General features: G+C 50.5%; 2 protein-coding genes across 4 annotated transcripts in view; both read right to left on the bottom strand.

The window, feature by feature from the left end:
* Nucleotides 1-10,898, bottom strand: pcf11 (PCF11 cleavage and polyadenylation factor subunit). 2 transcript variants are annotated; one of them, XM_004556891.6, is made up of 18 exons: nt 10,411-10,898; nt 8,415-8,540; nt 7,957-8,139; nt 6,823-7,035; nt 5,325-6,262; nt 5,072-5,246; nt 4,548-4,950; nt 4,329-4,466; nt 4,176-4,241; nt 2,675-3,933; nt 1,711-1,777; nt 1,497-1,622; nt 1,277-1,415; nt 1,018-1,201; nt 781-936; nt 597-689; nt 471-506; nt 1-368 (listed from the first exon to the last, which is right to left on the bottom strand). In XM_004556891.6, the coding sequence occupies exons 1-18, from the start codon at nt 10,651-10,653 to the stop codon at nt 141-143; spliced, it is 4,773 nt and encodes a 1,590-aa protein (XP_004556948.1). In that variant the 5' UTR covers nt 10,654-10,898; the 3' UTR covers nt 1-140. The 2 variants fall into 2 exon arrangements, with proteins under 2 accessions (XP_004556948.1, XP_004556949.1); XM_004556892.6 differs by lacking the exon at nt 4,176-4,241 and having other exon boundaries at nt 10,411-10,884.
* Nucleotides 10,899-12,661: 1,763 nt separating this feature from the next.
* ncbp3 (nuclear cap binding subunit 3) overlaps nt 12,662-18,590 on the bottom strand; it is a 10,522-nt gene continuing 4,593 nt past the window's right edge. For both annotated transcript variants that reach the window (XM_024799880.2, XM_076889487.1), the window contains exons 10-13: nt 17,209-17,524; nt 14,311-14,459; nt 14,069-14,239; nt 12,662-13,992 (exon numbers count right to left, since the gene is read on the bottom strand). In XM_024799880.2, coding sequence (XP_024655648.2) covers nt 13,634-13,992; nt 14,069-14,239; nt 14,311-14,459; nt 17,209-17,524 — 995 coding nt within the window. In that variant the 3' untranslated portion in view covers nt 12,662-13,633. The remainder of the gene's footprint in view (nt 13,993-14,068; nt 14,240-14,310; nt 14,460-17,208; nt 17,525-18,590) is intronic.

Here is an 18,590-nt window from a genome sequence, read left to right as displayed (position 1 = left end):
TTACCAAAAATACTTTAATGTATAAATTAGGTCATGTACAGGTTCACTGAGGCAGCCGCACGGCCGCGAGTCCAAATACAAAAATGTATTCAAGTACAGACGCAGAGGACGAGTCCCTGCAGCTAAAAACCGCCGCCACCTCACAACGCCGCCGCCGCCTCCTCACCTGCCTCCGTCTTCACTTCAGGAGGCTCCCCGCTCTCATTCTGCACCTCCTGTTTCACTGAGGTGGCGGCGGCAGCAGCAGCGGCAGCAACAGCACAGGAAGTGACCTCCTCCTGCTTTTCTTCCGTCTTCACGAAGGCGCCCAGCGGGTGGTCGGTCAGCAGCTTACTGGGCGACGGCGTGACGTCGACATACGACGATGTCTGAGGAGAAAAATGAGAGCGGCGCAAAGAAAAACATGTGAGTTTATACCAGAGAAGAAGAAAGAGGAGGAAGGAGGAGGTGAGGGAGGAGGTGAGGCTTACGTTCTTATAATCCTCGAAGCAGGAGGGGTGGAAGTTCTGTGGAGGGAAAACAAACAGCTGGTCACTCGCTTTGTTCTTATTGGTCATCTTACTGATTAGAAGTGGATGGGTGGAGCCTCGGCACACCTTGTCATCGACCTTGACGGCGTTCTTCAGGAACCAGTCCTCCTCCTCCTCCACCCAGTACGTCTCAAAGGGCTCCTGACAGATCTCACAGCTCTGCAGGGAGGAAGGAAGCATTTTTATTGGGCGAGCCTGTGATGTCACCGACAAGCAGGTTGGCCGTCGATTGGCCGTCCGCCGTACTCACCTCTCCCACCTGGTCCTTGGTGGCTCTCACGATCTGGAACTCCTTCTCCTTGGCAGCCGCCTGGCTCTTCTGCACCTCCTCCTCGTTCTCCTTCTCGAAGAACTGGCTCTTGGCGCGCTCCTCCAGGTCGGCGATCTCCTCGAACTCGATCCAGTCCTGCACGACAAACGTATCGTTACATCAGAGCGCTCCACAGAGAGCTAGGCGCCGCGCCCCATGAGGCGTGTTCGTTCTCACCGTGAGGCTGTAGTACCAGCGGCGGTGCGTGACCTTCTTGCTCGCCACTTTGCCGGCGTGGTTCTGCCTGAAGTGCCAGTCCAGGTGGTCAGCGTACATGTCGGTCTGGGCGGCGGTGAAGCGCATGCTGCACAGGCAGCACTGGTTCCCTGAGTACAGCTTCGTCACCACGCTCTCGTAGCGCCTGCGAGAGGGGCGGGGCAAAGTGAGTCACAGCAGAACAAAGTAACCTCGACGATGAGGACAGGCAAATACTCACTGTTTCATATCGTCGATGCTGAAGCTGGTGAGGTCCAGCACGTCGTCCTCGCCCTCACCCTCGCCCTCACCCTCCACCTCCTGCTCCTCCTCTTCCTCCTCCTCTGGTGGCGGTGCCGGCGGAGGTACAGAAGACGATTCTGGAAAAAAAAAAACAACAAACACATCAAACTCGACTGAAGAAGAAGGTTAAAGGCGACAGAGGGAGGGGCTTCACTGACCGCTGCTGGAGGCGGGCGCGGCGTCGGGCTGCGAGGGTTTGATGATGCCGGTGGAGAGGAGTTTGGACAGCAGGTCGTTCACGTCCACCTGACCGAAGTGGTTCTCCGGAGGGACAACCTGCGGATCTACGCAAATACCAACAACCAGTCACGATTTCTGACCTTAAACTCGAGAGCGTTAAAGCTGACCGACACAAACGCCACGCAAACTTACTCTGCTGTCCGAAAGGCACGGCGGTCTGAGGTAGGAAGGGCTGGGCCATGGCTCCCATCACGCTCACCTGAAAACAGCACAGGTACAAACACTCAGATCATTCCCCAGGAACTCGCCCTGCTCAACAACGTGGCCTCTGCACCAATCAGAGCCACCAGCTCAGAGGATCAACTGCACATCTTCCTGCCATTTCTGCACCTCACTCCTACCTGACACGTTCACTTGTTTGCTCAGCAGCGTCTGCTGCCACCTTCTGGCAGTAGTGGGGCTAATTTAATGATAAATGTCCTGAACCGGCGCAACAGCACGCTCTGTAGCATTAACTCCGCCCTCTGCACAGCCTGATACCTTTAAATGTAGTTTTTTTTTTTTTTTTTTTAAATTCTCTTTAAAAAAAGAAAAACAATTAAAAAGGAAAATTAATCATCACAGAGGTCAAAGGTCCAGAAACTTGTGACCATGCAGAACAGTAACACTTGCAGTCCATCTGTGCTGCATGCTGCATGCCTGCTGGGCCTACCCGATTGGCTGTTTTATATGGAAGAACTCCATTCGCTCCAACTGACCTGGAGTAGTTGCAGAAGTTAGCAACATAGGCTGGCTGTGCCTCAGCGATAGATGTAGGTTTTAAAGTTTCATTGTTTCTAAATAAAACTCAGGTGCATGTATCGCATGAGGAGACTCAGGCACTGCGATTATACAGGATTAGCATGCTAGCATGCTGTTAGCAGGCCAATAACGGCTCTTTTAGCTGCGTCTCCATGTATCACATCAACTCTGACTTAACTGATGCCTAAGTGTTTGGTTGCCCCAAACTACAGTCACAGCTGCTCAGCTGTGGGTGGAGCTCCAGTTGCTCTGAATTTGACACTGGACTGAACTGAGGCAGCTCTGATTGAAACCTGTCTGAAACTACCTCTGTTCTTATTGGTCTAGATCCTGTGATGTCCTGTGCGTTGCTTACCGGCTGCTGTAAGCCAACAGCGGGTGCCCCGGGGTTGTAGAAGGGGGCGGGTCCTGGCTGACTGAACGGCTGCACATGGAAGTTTCCGGCTTGCTGCATGTTCTGTTGCGCCGGGAACGCCGCTGGTGCTGCAGGGAACTGAGGATTGATGGGGTCCGGGAAACGCTGGGGGGGCATGGTGAAGTTCTGCTGGGGGGCCATGGGGGTTTCGTACATGGGCGGGCCCATCTGTCTCATGAGGGGCTGCAGGTTGTGTTGGGGTTCGAAGCGCAGGTGGCCCTGCCCGGGGAAGTGCTCGAAGTGCGGGGGGCCTCCCTGATGTGGCACGTCATACCGGGGGCCCGGTTGGCCCGGCCCCTCGAAGTGTCCAGGGCCATCAAACCTCGTGGGGCCCTCGAAGCGTGCTGGCCGCTGCTGGAAGCCCATGGGGGCGGATCCAGGGCCGGGACCCATGTTGTTTAAGTGACGTGGTGCTTCGAAGCGCTGCAGCGGGCCCTCTGAGTGGCCGGGTGCCGGCACCTCAAATCGTGTCTGTAGTGCGACAGGAGCCCCGAACCTGCCGGGCCCCTGAGGGGGGCCCTCAAACCGCCCTATTCGTTCTCCGCCTCTCATCGGGCCATGACTGATGTGTCCGGGACCGTCCACCCTCTCCGCCATTGTGTGATGAGTTGGTCCGGCACCCTCGAACCTGCTGGGGGCTGGGTGGTGAGGCCCCTCACACTGCAGTGAGTCATCGAACCGCCCAGGGCCACCGCCGCCTTCATACCATCCTGGGGCGTGAGGCCTAGAAGAGCCCATATGACCGGGGCCATTGTAGCGTGCAGGGGGGTGTCCCCCGTCGTGAGGTGGTGTGTGTCCGGGTGACCCGCCGTGCTGTCGGACCGAAGATTGCGGCCCTCCACGGGGGAGTGGCGCCTTCAGGATGGATTTGGTTGAAGCATGAGGCGGCGGGGCATCAAGGGGCCCGTCGTCCGAGTGCTCGCTGTTTGGGCTCTCAAAGCGCGCTATCGGGCTCATGTCAGCAGAGTCTTTCTGTAACGGTGATAGCCGTTCGCGCTCGAAGCGTGTCGCCGTGGCGTCCAGGCCAGCTGGGCTCGGGGAGTTCCTGTGGACCACTGTGCCCGAAGGAGGGGGCACCTCCGGCCTGCGGGCGTCAGCAGGTGGGCCGTACCGCCGTGGGACATTGTAGCTGCTCTTTTGCTCCTCGCGGTCGTTATAATGCTGCCGCTCTGTCAGCGGCGAGGTCCACTCTCTCTCATCTGGAAACCACAGAAGAAGAAATGCTGTGAACGCTGCCGCTTCCTGTCAGCTGATAAATTACAGTTTGAGCTTCATCTGTCTGAATGTGAGGGTGACACTACAGAACTGCAGAGGTGGCCGACTACGACTCCCACAATGCCTTGAAAGGCTGGCGGTGAGAGGGAGTGTCTAATTAGTGGTTAGCTGATGATGTAATCGGGGCTCCTGACTGAATGTGTAGGACTCGTTAGAAATGTCTAACCCTGCTGAAGTATCCCTGATCGACACCCTGACACCCCGCCGCTCCAGAACCTGACCTCTGACCTCTCTGTGGATAAAGATGACAGATAACAGGTAACCTTCACGCCACTTGAACACGTGAACGCAGCGCAGCATGGTGGCGGCGTGCACTCACTTGTCTCTCTGTGGTCGGGTCTCTTCGTGAAGCGAAGACCTGGCTTCAGCGCTGGAAACTCTTTGCCGTGGTTGTACTCCTCAACCATGGGGGCGAGCGGCGCCCGATGCTCCTCGCACTCTTTGCTCCGCCTCTCGCCTGAAAAGGGCAGCAGATGTGTTTTTGTTTAAGGAATAAAGCTCTGTTCTCTGGCTAATTTATTGATCATGTGACGCTCACCTGGCCTGTCTCGCGGGCCTCGGTTGTATTTATGTGGCGGCAGATGTCCGCCGCTCTGACCGCCACCCATCTTCTCGCTGTGCCCTGGTTTGTCGGTGATCTCGGGAGTCTCCTCCCCCTCCCACTCCTCTCCGGCAGGTCGGTGATTGACCTGAGTCTTCCTCAGCTTCGACTTGTGCTCGTAGTATGACAGCTCCGCCGGGTCCATGCCTTCGTGGGGGTGGGGCTGAGATGAGGGAGTGCTCAGCAGTGGCGGCTGCTTCTTGACGGGGAAGTCTGATTCGTCCCAGCTGTCTTTGCGCAGCTGGATCTCCTCCTGATACTGGTACAGCTGTTTGATCTGGTGAGCCATATTGAGGAACTCCTCGCGGGAGATCTCGCCACTCTCCATGCGCTTGCTCGCCTGCAGACATGTCATAGTCACATGATATTTAGTGACATGGTAACCCCCCCCCCACTGATCATAACAAGTGAAAACCAGTGAAACAGCTTTATCCTGCATGTGAGCAGGTCAGTGAACGTACCCTCCTCAGCAGGTCCTTCTTGGAGGCGGAGTTCAGGACATCGGGGATCTGCAGGTTGGCGTCGACGCTGAGCCGGTGCTTCGGGGTTCGGGGGGTGCTGGGGCGGTTTGGCGTGCTGTACGGTTTGTGTCTCTGAGGCGTGGGCTTGGCGTGCACGTCGCCCGACAGCTTCATGCTGAGGAGGAAAACGATTTACGTTTTTTAAAGTTTTAAAACTTTTGAATAATATTTCTGATGCGTTTGATGAACTCACTGTTTACTCTCCTCCCAGCCGCTCCTCCAGCGGTGAGGGGCGTCCTTCATCTCCTTGCAGCCTCCGTCGTGGCTGCGTGGCGAGTGAGAGTCTCTGGTCTCGGAGTGGCGTTCCTCCCCGGGTCTCTTGGACCTTCTGCTCTCAGATTGGCTTTTGGGGGTGGGACGGTCCTCCCGACCGGGCTTGCTGTGCAGCAGGTCGAGCCTCCGTGGTTTTCCAGCTTTGTGCAAAGGTGATGGCGAGGACGAGCTGCTGCGGGCTCTGCCCTTTGGCGAGCGTCTGTCCTTCCTCTTTGGGGAGCTGGCGGGGGATCGCGACCTAGACCGCGAGCGAGTGCGCTTCCTTGCATGCGTTCTGGCGTTGCCAGCGGTCTTATCAGCAGCCTTGTCACGCTCGTGTTTGGCGACCGAACCATTCACCAGTTTGCCTTTGAACCTCTGAGGCTCCGCCCCCCGTGCAGCATCCTCCCGCTCCTCATCACCACATCGCTTCTTCTCCTTCTGCTCACCGTCCTTGCCCTCGCCCACCTTGTCCTGCGTGCGTTTCCTCAGCCGCGGGTCTTTCTTCGTGCCGCTCTGAAGCGCTGCCTCCGCTGCTTTGGTTTTACTCGGCCCACTCTTCGCCATTGGAGACGGCGATTTGGATTTGGGTTTCTCCTGTGGAGCGTCTTTCTTCTGCATCCTGGCTTTCTCCAGAGCGAGAGTGTGACTTCCTGTGGTGGGTGGAGTCTCTCTTTTTGTTGTGGCAGGCTGGTCTTTAGGTAGGGGGCCAGTGGGCGGGCGGTTCAGCCGGGGGTCTCTGACGGACGACTTTGAATCGCTCTGAGGGGGTACCCAGGGTCGGACCACGGGAGCGGGTTGGCTGATGAGCTTGGGCGCCGGGCTCATTGCTGATGAAGTGGAGATCGCCGTCGCTGCTGGTAATGTGAAGCCGCTGACCTGTAACCATGTGACAGAGCTGCCTGTTAAATATGTGCAAGTTTCTACACAACAAACCTGACAGCAGATAAACTCCGCTTTAAGGTGTCGCGGATAAATACAGGAAAGTAAAACCAGTACAAAACAAAAACAACAAGTCCTAACACACGGGAAAAGACCCGAGGAAACAGCGTTAACGACAAAAACCCTGAAAACCATAAATGTCACAGCCGAGCCTCGACTCTCACGGCCCTGGGACCGCTGCTCTAAACCTTCGGACAAGTGACAGGTGAGCTTTGAGCCAAAACAAAAGATTTAAGACTCTGCTGCTTCTTCCTGTCGTTTTTACCCTTTAAATGGGAACTAGCAGCGTCCCAGTTCAGATCAAACTGGTTTGTAGTTTGATCTGAACTGGAGCTGAAGGCTTTAACACATTCGGGGTGTTTCAGGGTTTTTAAAGCAGTGAATGGCCATGACAGCGCTCAGATAATGTTCTGGTTTTAGCTTAAGTCTGAACCCCTGGATTGTGATGCAGACACGTGATTGGCTAACAGTGATGTTACAGCCCCAGGTGGTCGTACCAGCTGAGCTTTGGTCTGCTCCAGCTCCAGTTCGATCTTCTTCTGCTGGAGCTCCAGGAGCTGCTTCTGTTTGGCCAGCAGCTGCTGCCGGATTAGCTGCTCCTGTGTCAGGCTGGACTGACTGATGGCGGCAGGGACCGGCTGAGGGGCAGGTGGGGCCGTGGGCGGTGGCTGGGCCGGGGTTGGCCTGGGAGAGGATGAAGACTCCTCAGGCTGAAAGACGGAGAGAAAGATAACTTCGGTTTAGAACTCAAGTTCAGCTCCACAAAATCCCATCGCTCAATGTGGATGATGCTGTGTGTGGTCAGAGACCAGGGAGGGTCACTGGGGTCCAACCCTGGAGCCTGACCCGGACACAGGTAAGGAGCACGTGGATGTGACACTTGACCCGGTCATATTTATGGAAAACCTCTTTAAAAACATTTCCAGTGATCAAACTAACCAAACCTGCATGCAGCCACCTGACAGTGGTTAACACTGGTTTGAACCAGTTTATCAGGTTCACTCTGCATGGATGTCCTGACAGGTTAACCCAGTCTGACACCAGTCAACAGTTTAATAAAAGCATGACGTCTGCTCACTTTAGTTGGTTAAAAATTGTCAAATTCTGTCATTTGAGCCAAACAAACCAATTTCTGCTCCCAGCTTCATTTTTCTACTTTATCTGACGTGAGCTCGACAGCAGATCTGAAAGCAGCTTCACAACGTAACCAAGCACAACCGAAACCTCAGATCAGGCACAAAAACTCAACGCTCATAAGAGCAAAAGTAAAAAAACAAAATAGTAAGTATTAAACACAGTTCTGCCGGGTCTCCTTTATTCTCCTCAGCACATCTTTATTTGAAGATATTACAGCAGAAAAACTAAAAACAAAAACCTCCCACGCTGAAGCTCTCTGGACCTTTTAAAGACTCTTAATAGGAAACATTGTTTGTGGTAGTTACTGTAACAATAACTTATTTACATGTGAACAATCCTCAGGGGTGTACCTGCACGTTTCACTACATCTTCTTTATCGACATTTCAAGGGCACAGACACATTTATTGAGAAGCCCGACGAGGACCTCAGGAACAAACCTCTGCGCCGGGGCGACCTCGGGCTGCCCGAGGCTCACGCCCCCGCTCGTACACACCTGTTTGAGGAACTTGGGGTTGACGTGGATGCTGGAGTTGGGGGTGGGCGGCGGCAGCTTGATGGGCCACGCTGGGTCCACAGAGTTGACCTTCACGTCAAGCGCGTACAGCTTCTTGGGCGGGAACACGTCGTCCCAGGTGGAGCGCAGCTTGAACAGGGACTTTCTAGTGTTTTCGTCCACCTACAAACAGAGGACAGCGCTTGGTCCACAGCCACCAACAAAAAGCAGACATCACACTGTGCACAGCTGTTAGTCCACTTCAAAACATCAGCTAAAGTCCTAAAGCCTCCCTCCAGCTTTCATTAGCAGTACGTTACGCAGTAAGACAGGAGCAGAGTGCAGGAGACTACACAGAAGAAAGCAAGCAACAGGACAAACAGGAGGGAGTGCGAGGGCTGCTAACATGTCACTGCTTAAATCTTAACAAGGCCAAACGGCAGCAAAGAGAACTGTACCTTTTCAAAGACACATATAAATGAAGGGATTAGGTTTTTAGCAAACACTGCAAGGTATTCTCCTCCAACATTCTTCACTATGGAATCCACTAAGTACAAAACTGGAAGCTTCTCGCTGGGTGGGGCCTGGAGCAATAAGAGAACTCGACAAGTTTAGAAAACAAACAGGGGTTAAAAGCAACATTTCAGAATAAAAGCTCACAGTACACCTGCCCCGCCCCTCAGCACCCAAAAACGTGGAAAAAGTTCAAAAGGTCAAGAACTGCAGGAAAACATCTCAGTCCCAGTCAGTCCGTGCGCTGCTGCGTCTTCACAGGAGAAAAAGGAAAAGTCATCTTCACGAGTCCACTCAGCGTCTGCCGAGTTACAAAATGAGTCCGTGGCGCCGCCAGGCTTCAGTCCAGGAGCCGTTTACCTCCAAAGAGCGTTTGTAACCTTCCACCGCTCTTTGTACGTTTACCCAGAAGGCTCGTCTTCGAGGTGACTCCACCCCCAGTGAGCTTTATTCCCCCTCACACCTCCACTTTGACCCCCGACATCTTTAATCCCCCCCCCCCCTCCCTCAGTGTGTGCAGTAAATGAAACCAGAGTCATGCCAAGAAATTACACTGGGAAATAAAAAATGACAAAAAGCACATTTCACATTTTTTATTATAAACATTTTAACCATTCAAATCACATTTTTCAAGAATTCAAGATTCACTCGAGAATTAAATCAAGTGTCATGGACCAGAAGCTGAGTGTAACGTGATGGCGGGCGGAGGGGGTGTTGAAGACGCCCCGTTAATCAATGACCCGACACTGATAACACACAACAGATCAGACTGAAACCATTCAGAGACACTGATGTGGTCTGAGCTCAGCAGGACTACAGATGGTCAAAATCCACCAAAAACTCGAGCCGCTAATCCTCAGTCAGATCAATGTGACGAGCTTCACGCTGATTGAAAGCTCAAGTGCTGCAGAGGGAAGTTTGACTGTTTACCAAAGCTTTGTTCAACACGTGCACACCTCAGACTTCTAAAGGAGAACTGTGACACCATCAGCACAGCAGTTATTTATTCATTTACAGACATCAGCGGGCGACACTTCAACACGTCAGGCACTTCTATGAAATCTGTCCTTGGTTTAAAGTCAAACTGCTGAACCTGATGTGAGGAGTTTAGGCCAATTCAAGGTTTTTACTGTTTCTTTATTTAACAAAGTTTAGACCACTTCAGAGCATCAGCCTGAGACCAGCAGGGCACAAACTGAGACATCACCCGGAGTTCAGTAGAGCTACTGTCCGACTGAGGCCAGAAATAACAGCGCGGTGATTTCCCCTGTTCAGGAAAGTGACTCAGATTTACTTCCCCAGCTCTATGTGGCCTCATCCTTTGTGTTAATAACCCAGAGAAACAAGACTTTCAAAAAACATCCATTTTGTGAATTTAGTATTTTTTAATTTTAAGAAATAATCATCAGCCTGAACTTTAATCTAGGTTTTAAAGCAGCCTCGTGCAGATTTCGGCCCTTCCCACGTGTCAGAAAGTATTCTGTCGCTGCAGTTGTTTAAATAAAGTTGGTTTAAACAAACTACCATGGCAACAAGCTGAACCAAAGTTAACGTCCCGCTAAAGTGCCGCCTTCTTTTCTACTCACGTCTACTGACGTTTACTCCACATTAAAGAGGAAAACGCAGAGCGAACGGTAAAGACGGACTGATTTAAGGTGGGCTGATTTAAGGTGGATTTCAACTCCAGACCACATCGAGTACCTACAGCGAGTCTGCAGAGAAATGGCGTGCTGCTGAGTACAATAAAGAATAAATGGTCGGTTGACTTTAATACACACAGTTGTTCAAGAGTTGGCTGAATGCGGAGCTAGCAGAACAAACAGCTGGATGTTTTCAGAGACCGTTACCGCGGCCGACCTCGTCGCCATGTTCGGCTAGCAGCTAACTACATACATCGACAGCAAACATCTCAGTGTGAAAGTATTCTATATTCATAAAAACCTTGCTTATTTGTGCTTCAATAATTTCCACGATATCCTTGGCGAAGTTGATGTTTTCCTCGGCCAGGATGGTCAGCATGTTGATGTGCGGCTTGCTGTTAAACGTCAGGTCTTCGAGGGAGGACTGGTACTCCCGGCAGGCGTCTTCCCTCGCCGCGCTGTCGTCCATCTTTGAGCTGAGACACTCGGCCAAACCTAAGCGAGTCTTACCGAAACCATAACCACTGATCAGCAGGCAGTCCATGAACTCATACGGCTAACTGTTCGTCCCGGACTTGTTGAGAAATCACGCCGGTTCGGGGGTATATTTCAGCCGTCTTCTGTCGCAGTTCAGTGCCCTTTCAACGACCACAAGAAAATGGCGACTGTAACTGAAGGAAGTCTACGTCACGTTGAGGTTTTTATAACAGTCGTGATGTCAGTGCAGGGTCATTGGCTGGTTTCAGCCCGCCTTAACCTGGGTTTTCTTTGCGATTAGTTGGGGGAAATAACGGCCACACAAATGAGCCAATCAGAGTGAATTACCGTCAATCCCGATTACATAACGAAAAATGATTGCAACAGCTCTTACTCAACGACCAGGCCGCAGCACTACTCGCAAATAAACACGTTACTCATTAGAAACTATGTTCGCATATCGTAACACCAATAAATAAATATATATAGATATGTATATTTAAAAACTAAATTTAATCAATTCAAACAATTTTAATTCTACATTTTGATCGAACTGTGTCTTTGTAAAAGTCTTAAAAAGTGTGTGCTCATAAACATGGGAACTACGTACAGACAAGTACATCAGGAGAAAACAGAGTTTACACAATTATAACAAACTTATAAGTCAACGTCACCAGTTTGAACTGGGAGCAGCTCTGTGTGTAATGCCTGCAGGAACAGACAGGTTATTTGTTATATGCAGACGCAGCACTGGTTCATCTCTGCAGTTAGGAATCATTCAAGCATGAAAAAGTCACCTAAGAGTTAAGAGGCGTAACCAACACCAAAGAGCTACCTCATCAGGCCAGAACGTGTGTTTCACCCAGACGTCCTGTAAGTTTCAATGAGGCCTTGAGAACACATGAAAAGGGAAAGGCTGAGCTGAGGGTTCCCAACTCTCTGAATGCTACTCATGGCAGTTTGCATAGTAACGACTATGAAACTGAGCTCACTGTTCAGGCTCATCTGAATCTGCTGAAAAGATCACTGTGGTCTGTCGGCGCCGCAGCCAGAGCGCCGCTGAGCCGGCCTTACCTTAACTTCATCAAATTCAATCATATCAAACATCCTTGAAAGAGTCAAACAGCTAACAGATCATCTGCAGAGGTTTATTTGAAGAGTTTCAGTCAGGTTTCAGAGCTCAGCACAGCACAGAAACAGCTTTAGTGAAGGTTACAATGATCTTCTTATGGCCTCTGACAGTGGACTCATCTCTGTGCTTGTCCTGCTAGACCTCAGTGCAGCGTTCGATACTGTCGACCATAATATCCTATTAGAGCGATTAGAACAAGCTGTAGGTGTTACAGGTACTGCACTGCTGGAGATTCCCATGATGCACTGAGTGTTTCTTGGTGTGGTAATACACCTTTCTGCATTTAATCGTTAGTAATTATTAATCTCTGGCTCTCTTCTGCAGCACGTCTTTGTCCCATCGTCCAACTTCTGCCAGAGGTTTTTCCATCCGGCTGTCGCTACAGTGACAGCTCAGGGGTCTTTACCTGACATTATAAAGCACTTTGACACAACTGTGAGCTGAAGTGTTTTCTGCTGGACATTTGTCATTTTAATTTGCAATGTTTTCGTTTTTTCCTGTGAACATGATCCTCTCTGAGGGTCACGTGTTCGATTCGTACACCTGACAGAAGCGTCGCATTTATCCAGGCAGCAGCTCCAACAGCGAGAAACACACACGTCTGCAGACTTTTTAAAATAACTCAACTGTTTAAATTAAGGATTAAAATTTGCATTATGGAGGGGTGTGGCCTCTTTAGCTGACAGGTGGATGGTGACGCACAATTCTGACCTGGAGCCTGATAATATGGCTGCTGAGGTTAATCGCACCAACACGTCTGAGGAAGATGGTTTTATATTTGGCTGTTCCTGAGCATCTGTGTGTCTGCGTCCAGCGCAGAGGCCACGCCTCAATGAGCTCACAACCCCTCCCTGGTTGTTGGAACACCCGCCTGAAAAGCACACCTGTGTTGTGCAGGTATCTGTGGTCAGGGTTACAGGAAGAAGACTCGACACGTGTGGAATAAAACATCAGCCGGTACTTTAATAATGATCTCATCTCAGGAGCAGCAGTGTGGTGTCACCTGCACGTGGACCCAAAGGTTTCATTTAAAAACAACACATCATGTGACGTCACAGGAACAGTCGATGGACTCGCACTCGCACACACATCCGGGTCATCAACAAGGTGTTTAGAAGAAAAAAATAATAATAAAGAGACAAAAAGTAGGAAAATGTCCCACAGCGGACGCCCCAGTCCTGCCAGCGCTAACACCACGCCTACACCACACGCTGGAGGCGGAGTCACTTCACTGTCTGAGCTGCAGTCATACGGGGAAAAGCTGAGGAATGGTGGCGAGCGAGAATGGTGACAAGAAGAGCAGCAGCAGGTGAGCGGAGAGTTTCCCATGATGCTTTGCCACATCCTGACAGAACACCACAGGCAGGAGGAGAGGAGGCCGCGGGAACCAAAGCTTCGCCCTCTGCTCATAATTAGCACCGAACTTCGCAGGACTTCCTCTGAAATGTCCTCAGATCCACAGCCGAGTGAACAAACTCCGGAACGCCGAGGCAGGAAATGACCTCACAACCCGACTGACCCCTCAGTACTGGGCGATACGACTTCAGGGGACGGATCGCTTCCTTTGGCTCTATTCTGCCTCACCTGCAGCAGGTGATTAGAGGCCACGCCCCCAAACAACTGTCACTGATCTGGATGATAAAGTGACAATTTGCAACTTCACCTCGCTTCAGACAGGAAGTGAGGAGGGCGCACACTGCAGGAAGTTGAAATTAAAGGTGGGCGGAGCTTCAGGGAGCAGTCGAGGTGGACTGCGGCTCCCTGGAGAAGTTTTATGAAATGTTTCTGTTGATATTTACGAGTCATTATTTCAGGTGTTTTCAAAGGGAGAAGCTCGCCGCCCGGCCCCGTTCCCCAACTCACCCGGGTCGTCCATCAGAGAAAATACTGCTCCGCCCCCTCCTCCTCGTGTGGTTCAGGCGTCGGACTCGTCGCTGCTGTCGCGGCTGATCTCGATCTGCAGCGAGGGCAGGTTGTCCAGCCGACTCTTCTTCATCTTGTGGGTGAGACGCTCCTGCTTCTGTTTGATCATGGCGCCCCACATCCTCTGCAGCGTCGAGTCGTCCTCCTCGTCCCCGCGCCTGTCGTCCTCCTCCTCCTTGTCCCCCTCTCCGTCACCACGCCTCCTCTCGCTTCTACTGCTGCCACCGCCATCCCGGCCCGATGAGGAAGAGGAGAACAGCCCCGCCGAGCGGCCGCTTGACCTGTCGTGACGTCTGGCGGCAGCGCTGCTGCCGTCGTCGTCGCTGGAGCCGAGTCTGCTCCACAGCCCGCCTGCAGACGAGAGAGAGCGTTACAAACGCCACACAGCAAAGAAAGAAGACGACAGAGGTTGGCGTCGCCTCCGTACCCGTCTTCCTGTCTGTGGATGAGTTTGAGCAGTGGCCTCTGCTGTCCTGACTGGCCACGCCCAGTCTGCGATGCACATCTCTGGCTAGGGGAGTGTCTCTCGGGGACAGCGGTGAGGGGGAGCGGCGTCTGTCTGGAGAGTAGCGTCTTTTCCCGAGCCGCTGCCGTACGTCTGCGGAGAGCGTCAGAGTCAGAGGCCCGCCTCACGGCAGCACAGCAAGCACTGGGATTTAAACCGCTCACCTGTCTTCCCGCCGCTGACCACCGGAGGGGGCTGGCTGTGCTGAGAGTGGCCCTGCCGCTTCTCCTCCAGCAGCTGCCGCACGTCCGTCACCTTAGAGGGCGACGAGGCTTTGGTCCTGCTCTGTGATCCCGACGTTCCGATCCTGTTCCTGAACGGTGCGACACAGGCAGAGTTAAACGCAAAGCAAACGTGTGTGAGCGCGGCGGCGAAACATTCCTGCAGGTTTAATGATCAGAGCAGAAGAAAATCTTTCGTGCATTCACTAGCTGTGTCCCACAACCTAGGCTGCATCCTCCTGAGGCCGCATTTGTAGGCCGATTACATCACAGCAACGCGGCGTAGACTCCTCCAAATATATCCCAAAATGCCTCCTCCATTTCCCCGAATTTGAAGGATGGGTCGGGTAGGTCCTTTACTGCAACTAAGTTTTAATATTACTCTTATTATTCTTTCTGGGTCACAAAATAAACTTTTAACATATGTCCAGGCGAGAATGTGGCTGTGCAAACCTCAAATATCTGCTCGGTTTATCAAGACACCACATATTTGCAAAAGTGCTTCGACGTTTTCGGAGACATCTGTTACCCACCAGCGAGCCGGGGCGAGAACCGCAAACTCCCGGCACATCGTTTTCAGATAAGATAAAGAGACAAAGAAGAAGTTTATTGTCATTGTAGTTATACAACAAAATTTGTTTGGTAGCTCACAGCAGCAATAAAACAAGAAGCAGCACAGTAATAAATAACCATAGTAAAAGTATAAGATATAAAGTAAAAGGAAGGAACTTAGCACAGTAAATAAAGAAAACATAACAGTATTTACACCAGACACTTTACAGACCACCGCGGTCTTTCGCTACTCAGTTTAAATGTAATATATAAGTTACTTAGACAATGATAGTCGACTAGTCAGCGATTATTTTTGCGATTAGTCACTAATCAGATCATCATCCATACAGCTTATTGCACCAGCAGCATCTGCTCTTATATAACTATCATTAGCTTACAGCTTTAAGTGTTTCAGGTGCTAACTAAAAATAAAGACAAGATGATAGTTTATTAAATTTTAATGAAATTTGCAGATTGTTTCGGTGAAGTTTAATAAACTCCTTGCTATCTAAAATATAACAGGACACTGGAGTATATTCTCGATCATCTCACACTTCTGATAATCAGCTGTCTGCTTGAGGTTTATTCAGCTGTGTAAAAACTATAACTTTAATCTCAGACAAACTGATTTACTCAGGAACAAATAAAACACTGAAAAAAGCCAAACAACATGTTTAAGTTATCTAAGTGACTCATATATCATGTTTAACCTGAGTAGTGAAAGACGGCGGTGGGTTTGAAAACGATCTGCCGGGAGTCCGGTGTTCTCACGGCTCTAGTGAGCCTAGCCCCCGGCTAACTATCGAGCTAGTGGGTAACAGACGTCTCCGAAAACGTTGGAGTGCTTTTGAAAATATGTGGTGTCCTGATAAACTGAGCAGATATTTGAGGTTTACACAGCTACATTCTCGCCTGAAAATATGTTAAACGTTTATTTTGTGACCCAGAAAGAATAATAAGAGTAATATTAAAACTAACTAGCTGCCGCCATTGTTGGAAACTGCGCTGGGCTGCGCTATGAATTCTGGGACACAGCTTCTTCTTCTTCAGGGTTTAACGGCAGCTGGCATCCTTGTACATGCAGTGCTGCCATCTTCTGTTTCAGTCCGTTATTACACTCTTAAATCCTGCTACTTATTCCTGCGTCTTTTGTGATCTTACAAAGCTTCAAACGACGCGTCGACTATTAAATCAGTCGTCGACGGTTTTGATAGTCGACTAATCGTGGCGGCCCTATTAGACAACCTAAAAATGTTATTGTTTGGCTTTTTGTTTTATTTGTTCGTGAGTAAATCGGTTTGGCTCAGATTAAAGTTATTAGATAAAATAAAACTTTATTAATCCCCCGGGTGGTTTTCACACAGCTGAATAAACGTCAAACAGAAAACTGATTAAACAGATGGTCGAGTTTACTCCAGTGTCCTGTTACATTTTAGACAGCAAGGAGCAGACGGACGAGTTTATTAAACTCCACCGAGACAGCGCTGACGCAGATCTGAAGGCGAGACCGTCCAGTTTCAGAGCTGTTTACTTCCGGCCTTCTCGGTCCTCCGGAGGATGCAGCTTAGGTTTTGGGACACAGTAACTGTCAGTACTCACAGCAACAGCCTGGAGACTAAAGATCCGCCCACACAGGAAGTAGTATGTGGTAGTGGTTGTTTTACAGTTGCTGGTTGGTGACCAGCCAATCGTTCTCACTCGCTTCAAAGTTAAATAAAGTTTAACTCGGGATCCGCCCACTTCCCACCATCATCACCCAAAACTGCAGAATGCCTGATTTTTCTATGATGTCACTTCCTGTGAGGCCGCCCACTCAGACGTAAAAACAAGGTTCTGGTATTTGAAGGAAGCAGGAACACTGCGGCACCCCTGATTTTCAAAATAAAAGCTGTGAGCAAACATGATGGCTCTTTCCATTTTAATTTAATGCTCAGCCTCACTGAGAGGCGTGCACACACACACAGACACACACACTCAGTCTGCAGCATGTCTTTTGTAACCAACCAATCACAGCAGATGGCCCCTCCCTGAGCCTGGTTCTGCCGGACGTTTCTTCCTGTTAAAAGGGAGTTTTTCCTTCCCACTGTCGCCAAAGTGCTGCTCATAGGGGGTCATATGATTGTTGGGCTTTTCTCTGTATGTATTATTGTAGGAGCGCCTTGAGGCGACTGTTGTTGTAAAAATAAAACTGAATAGAAAATAACACACACACACACACACACACACACACACACACACACACACACACACACACACACACACACACACACACAGGTGAGCGACTCTGACCGGATGCTCTTCAGGTGCGTCTCCAGCTCGTCGGCATACATCGTCATCTTCTTGCTCTTCTTCGGCGACGGCGTGGAGATCATCTTCAGCTCCAGGTCGTAGTCCATCTCGTCCGACTCGGACCACGGAGACGGAGAGCGGTCCGTCTGGCTGTGGAGCCCCGCCCCCAGTGAGCGTGAGCCACCGCCCCTGTCCCCCCTCTCCCTGTACTCCACCACCCTGTCGTCAGAGTCCATGTCCTCGTCGCCGTCTTCTTCCTCCTCCTCCTCCTCCTCTTCTTCCTTGATGGGCTCCTCGGGCAGGTTGACGAGATCCGCTGAAAGCACAGAAGTCATGAAAACGTTAGCATGAAGCAGAAGAAAACCACATTTAGGGCTCTAGAGACCAATCGTTTCAATGGTGCGACTAAGAAAAACAGCTGTTCCAGTAAAAAAGAAAAAAAAGTCTCAGCAACTCTCAAAGTCTCCGTGTGGTCAACAACTAACACATGCCCCTATTGTGTGTCCCAATCAGTGAACGTCAGGGGCGGGACCTCTGTGATTGGCTGTGGTTCTAAAGTGCAGGTGGACAGAGGGAGGCGAGGAGCTGAATAAAGCCATATCGAGTCATTAAATCCTGAATCGACTTTTAAATGTATTTTGTCAGAAACGCCGAAATCTCAGGTTAAAGCTCACAAAACTATTTCAACAAACGGTAAATAAGAGCAGATACACAAACTCCACACAAACACAGAGCTGTCGGCTTTCTCATCGTACACGGACACGCCGTCGGGCCCGCTCTGTGTTTACGTCTTTTTTGCGCCGATACTGAGCTGCAGGTTTTGTTTCTCTCCGACCAAAACTCACTGAACCAGCAGCAAAAGAAGCAGCAAACTACGCTTCAGATTTGATCAACATCGTCATTAATTCACTCTGACTTTTGCTGTTTTGCTTCCAGCACGATCAAAAGCACACTTCCTGCACAGCTCTCTCTCTGATCTCAGTTTTCTGCATTATTCATTCACCCATCAGTCTGCTCCTCGGACAAGAAAGCCTCATTTCTGCTGTTCAACACTGAAGAAATGTAAACGTTTTAAAATGATGCAAAACTGCAGAACATTTTAAGTTTCTCTGCTATAAAATCCAGGCCAGAAAAATCTGCTTCATGTTTTTCTGTTTTATCCTCTGCTGTGATGCTCAAGTCTCACAGTATCAGTCCTGATAAATGATCAGAATTACAATATTTCTGACTGTGAGACAAAACTGAATCCAGTCGAGTAGTGATGGTACCCAGCCCGGGTGAGCAGCGTAGGCCTGACAGAGTGGATGAAGCTGTGGGTAACAAGAGAAGATGAAAAGAACGACTGATAACATTTTTGTTAAGTTAAGGCCTGATCCGTCTGA

The sequence above is a fragment of the Maylandia zebra genome, linkage group LG10 (genome assembly GCF_041146795.1).
Source record: "Maylandia zebra isolate NMK-2024a linkage group LG10, Mzebra_GT3a, whole genome shotgun sequence".
In the NCBI taxonomy this organism is placed as follows: domain Eukaryota; kingdom Metazoa; phylum Chordata; class Actinopteri; order Cichliformes; family Cichlidae; genus Maylandia; species Maylandia zebra.
The sequence above is the reverse complement of the archived record's forward strand: the minus strand, read 5'-3'. Positions and strand labels throughout refer to the sequence as shown.

Bases quoted from the DNA above. Each gene is read 5' to 3' on its own strand.
- pcf11 (XM_004556891.6), bottom strand. From the start codon at position 10,653: ATGGACTGCCTGCTGATCAGTGGTTATGGTTTCGGTAAGACTCGCTTA. The intron at 8,541-10,410 runs GTTTTTATGAAT...TTATTGCTCCAG, and splicing joins TTGAAGCACAAATAAGCAAG to GCCCCACCCAGCGAGAAGCT. The intron at 1,202-1,276 runs GTGAGTATTTGC...CCCCTCTCGCAG, and splicing joins AGCATCGACGATATGAAACA to GCGCTACGAGAGCGTGGTGA.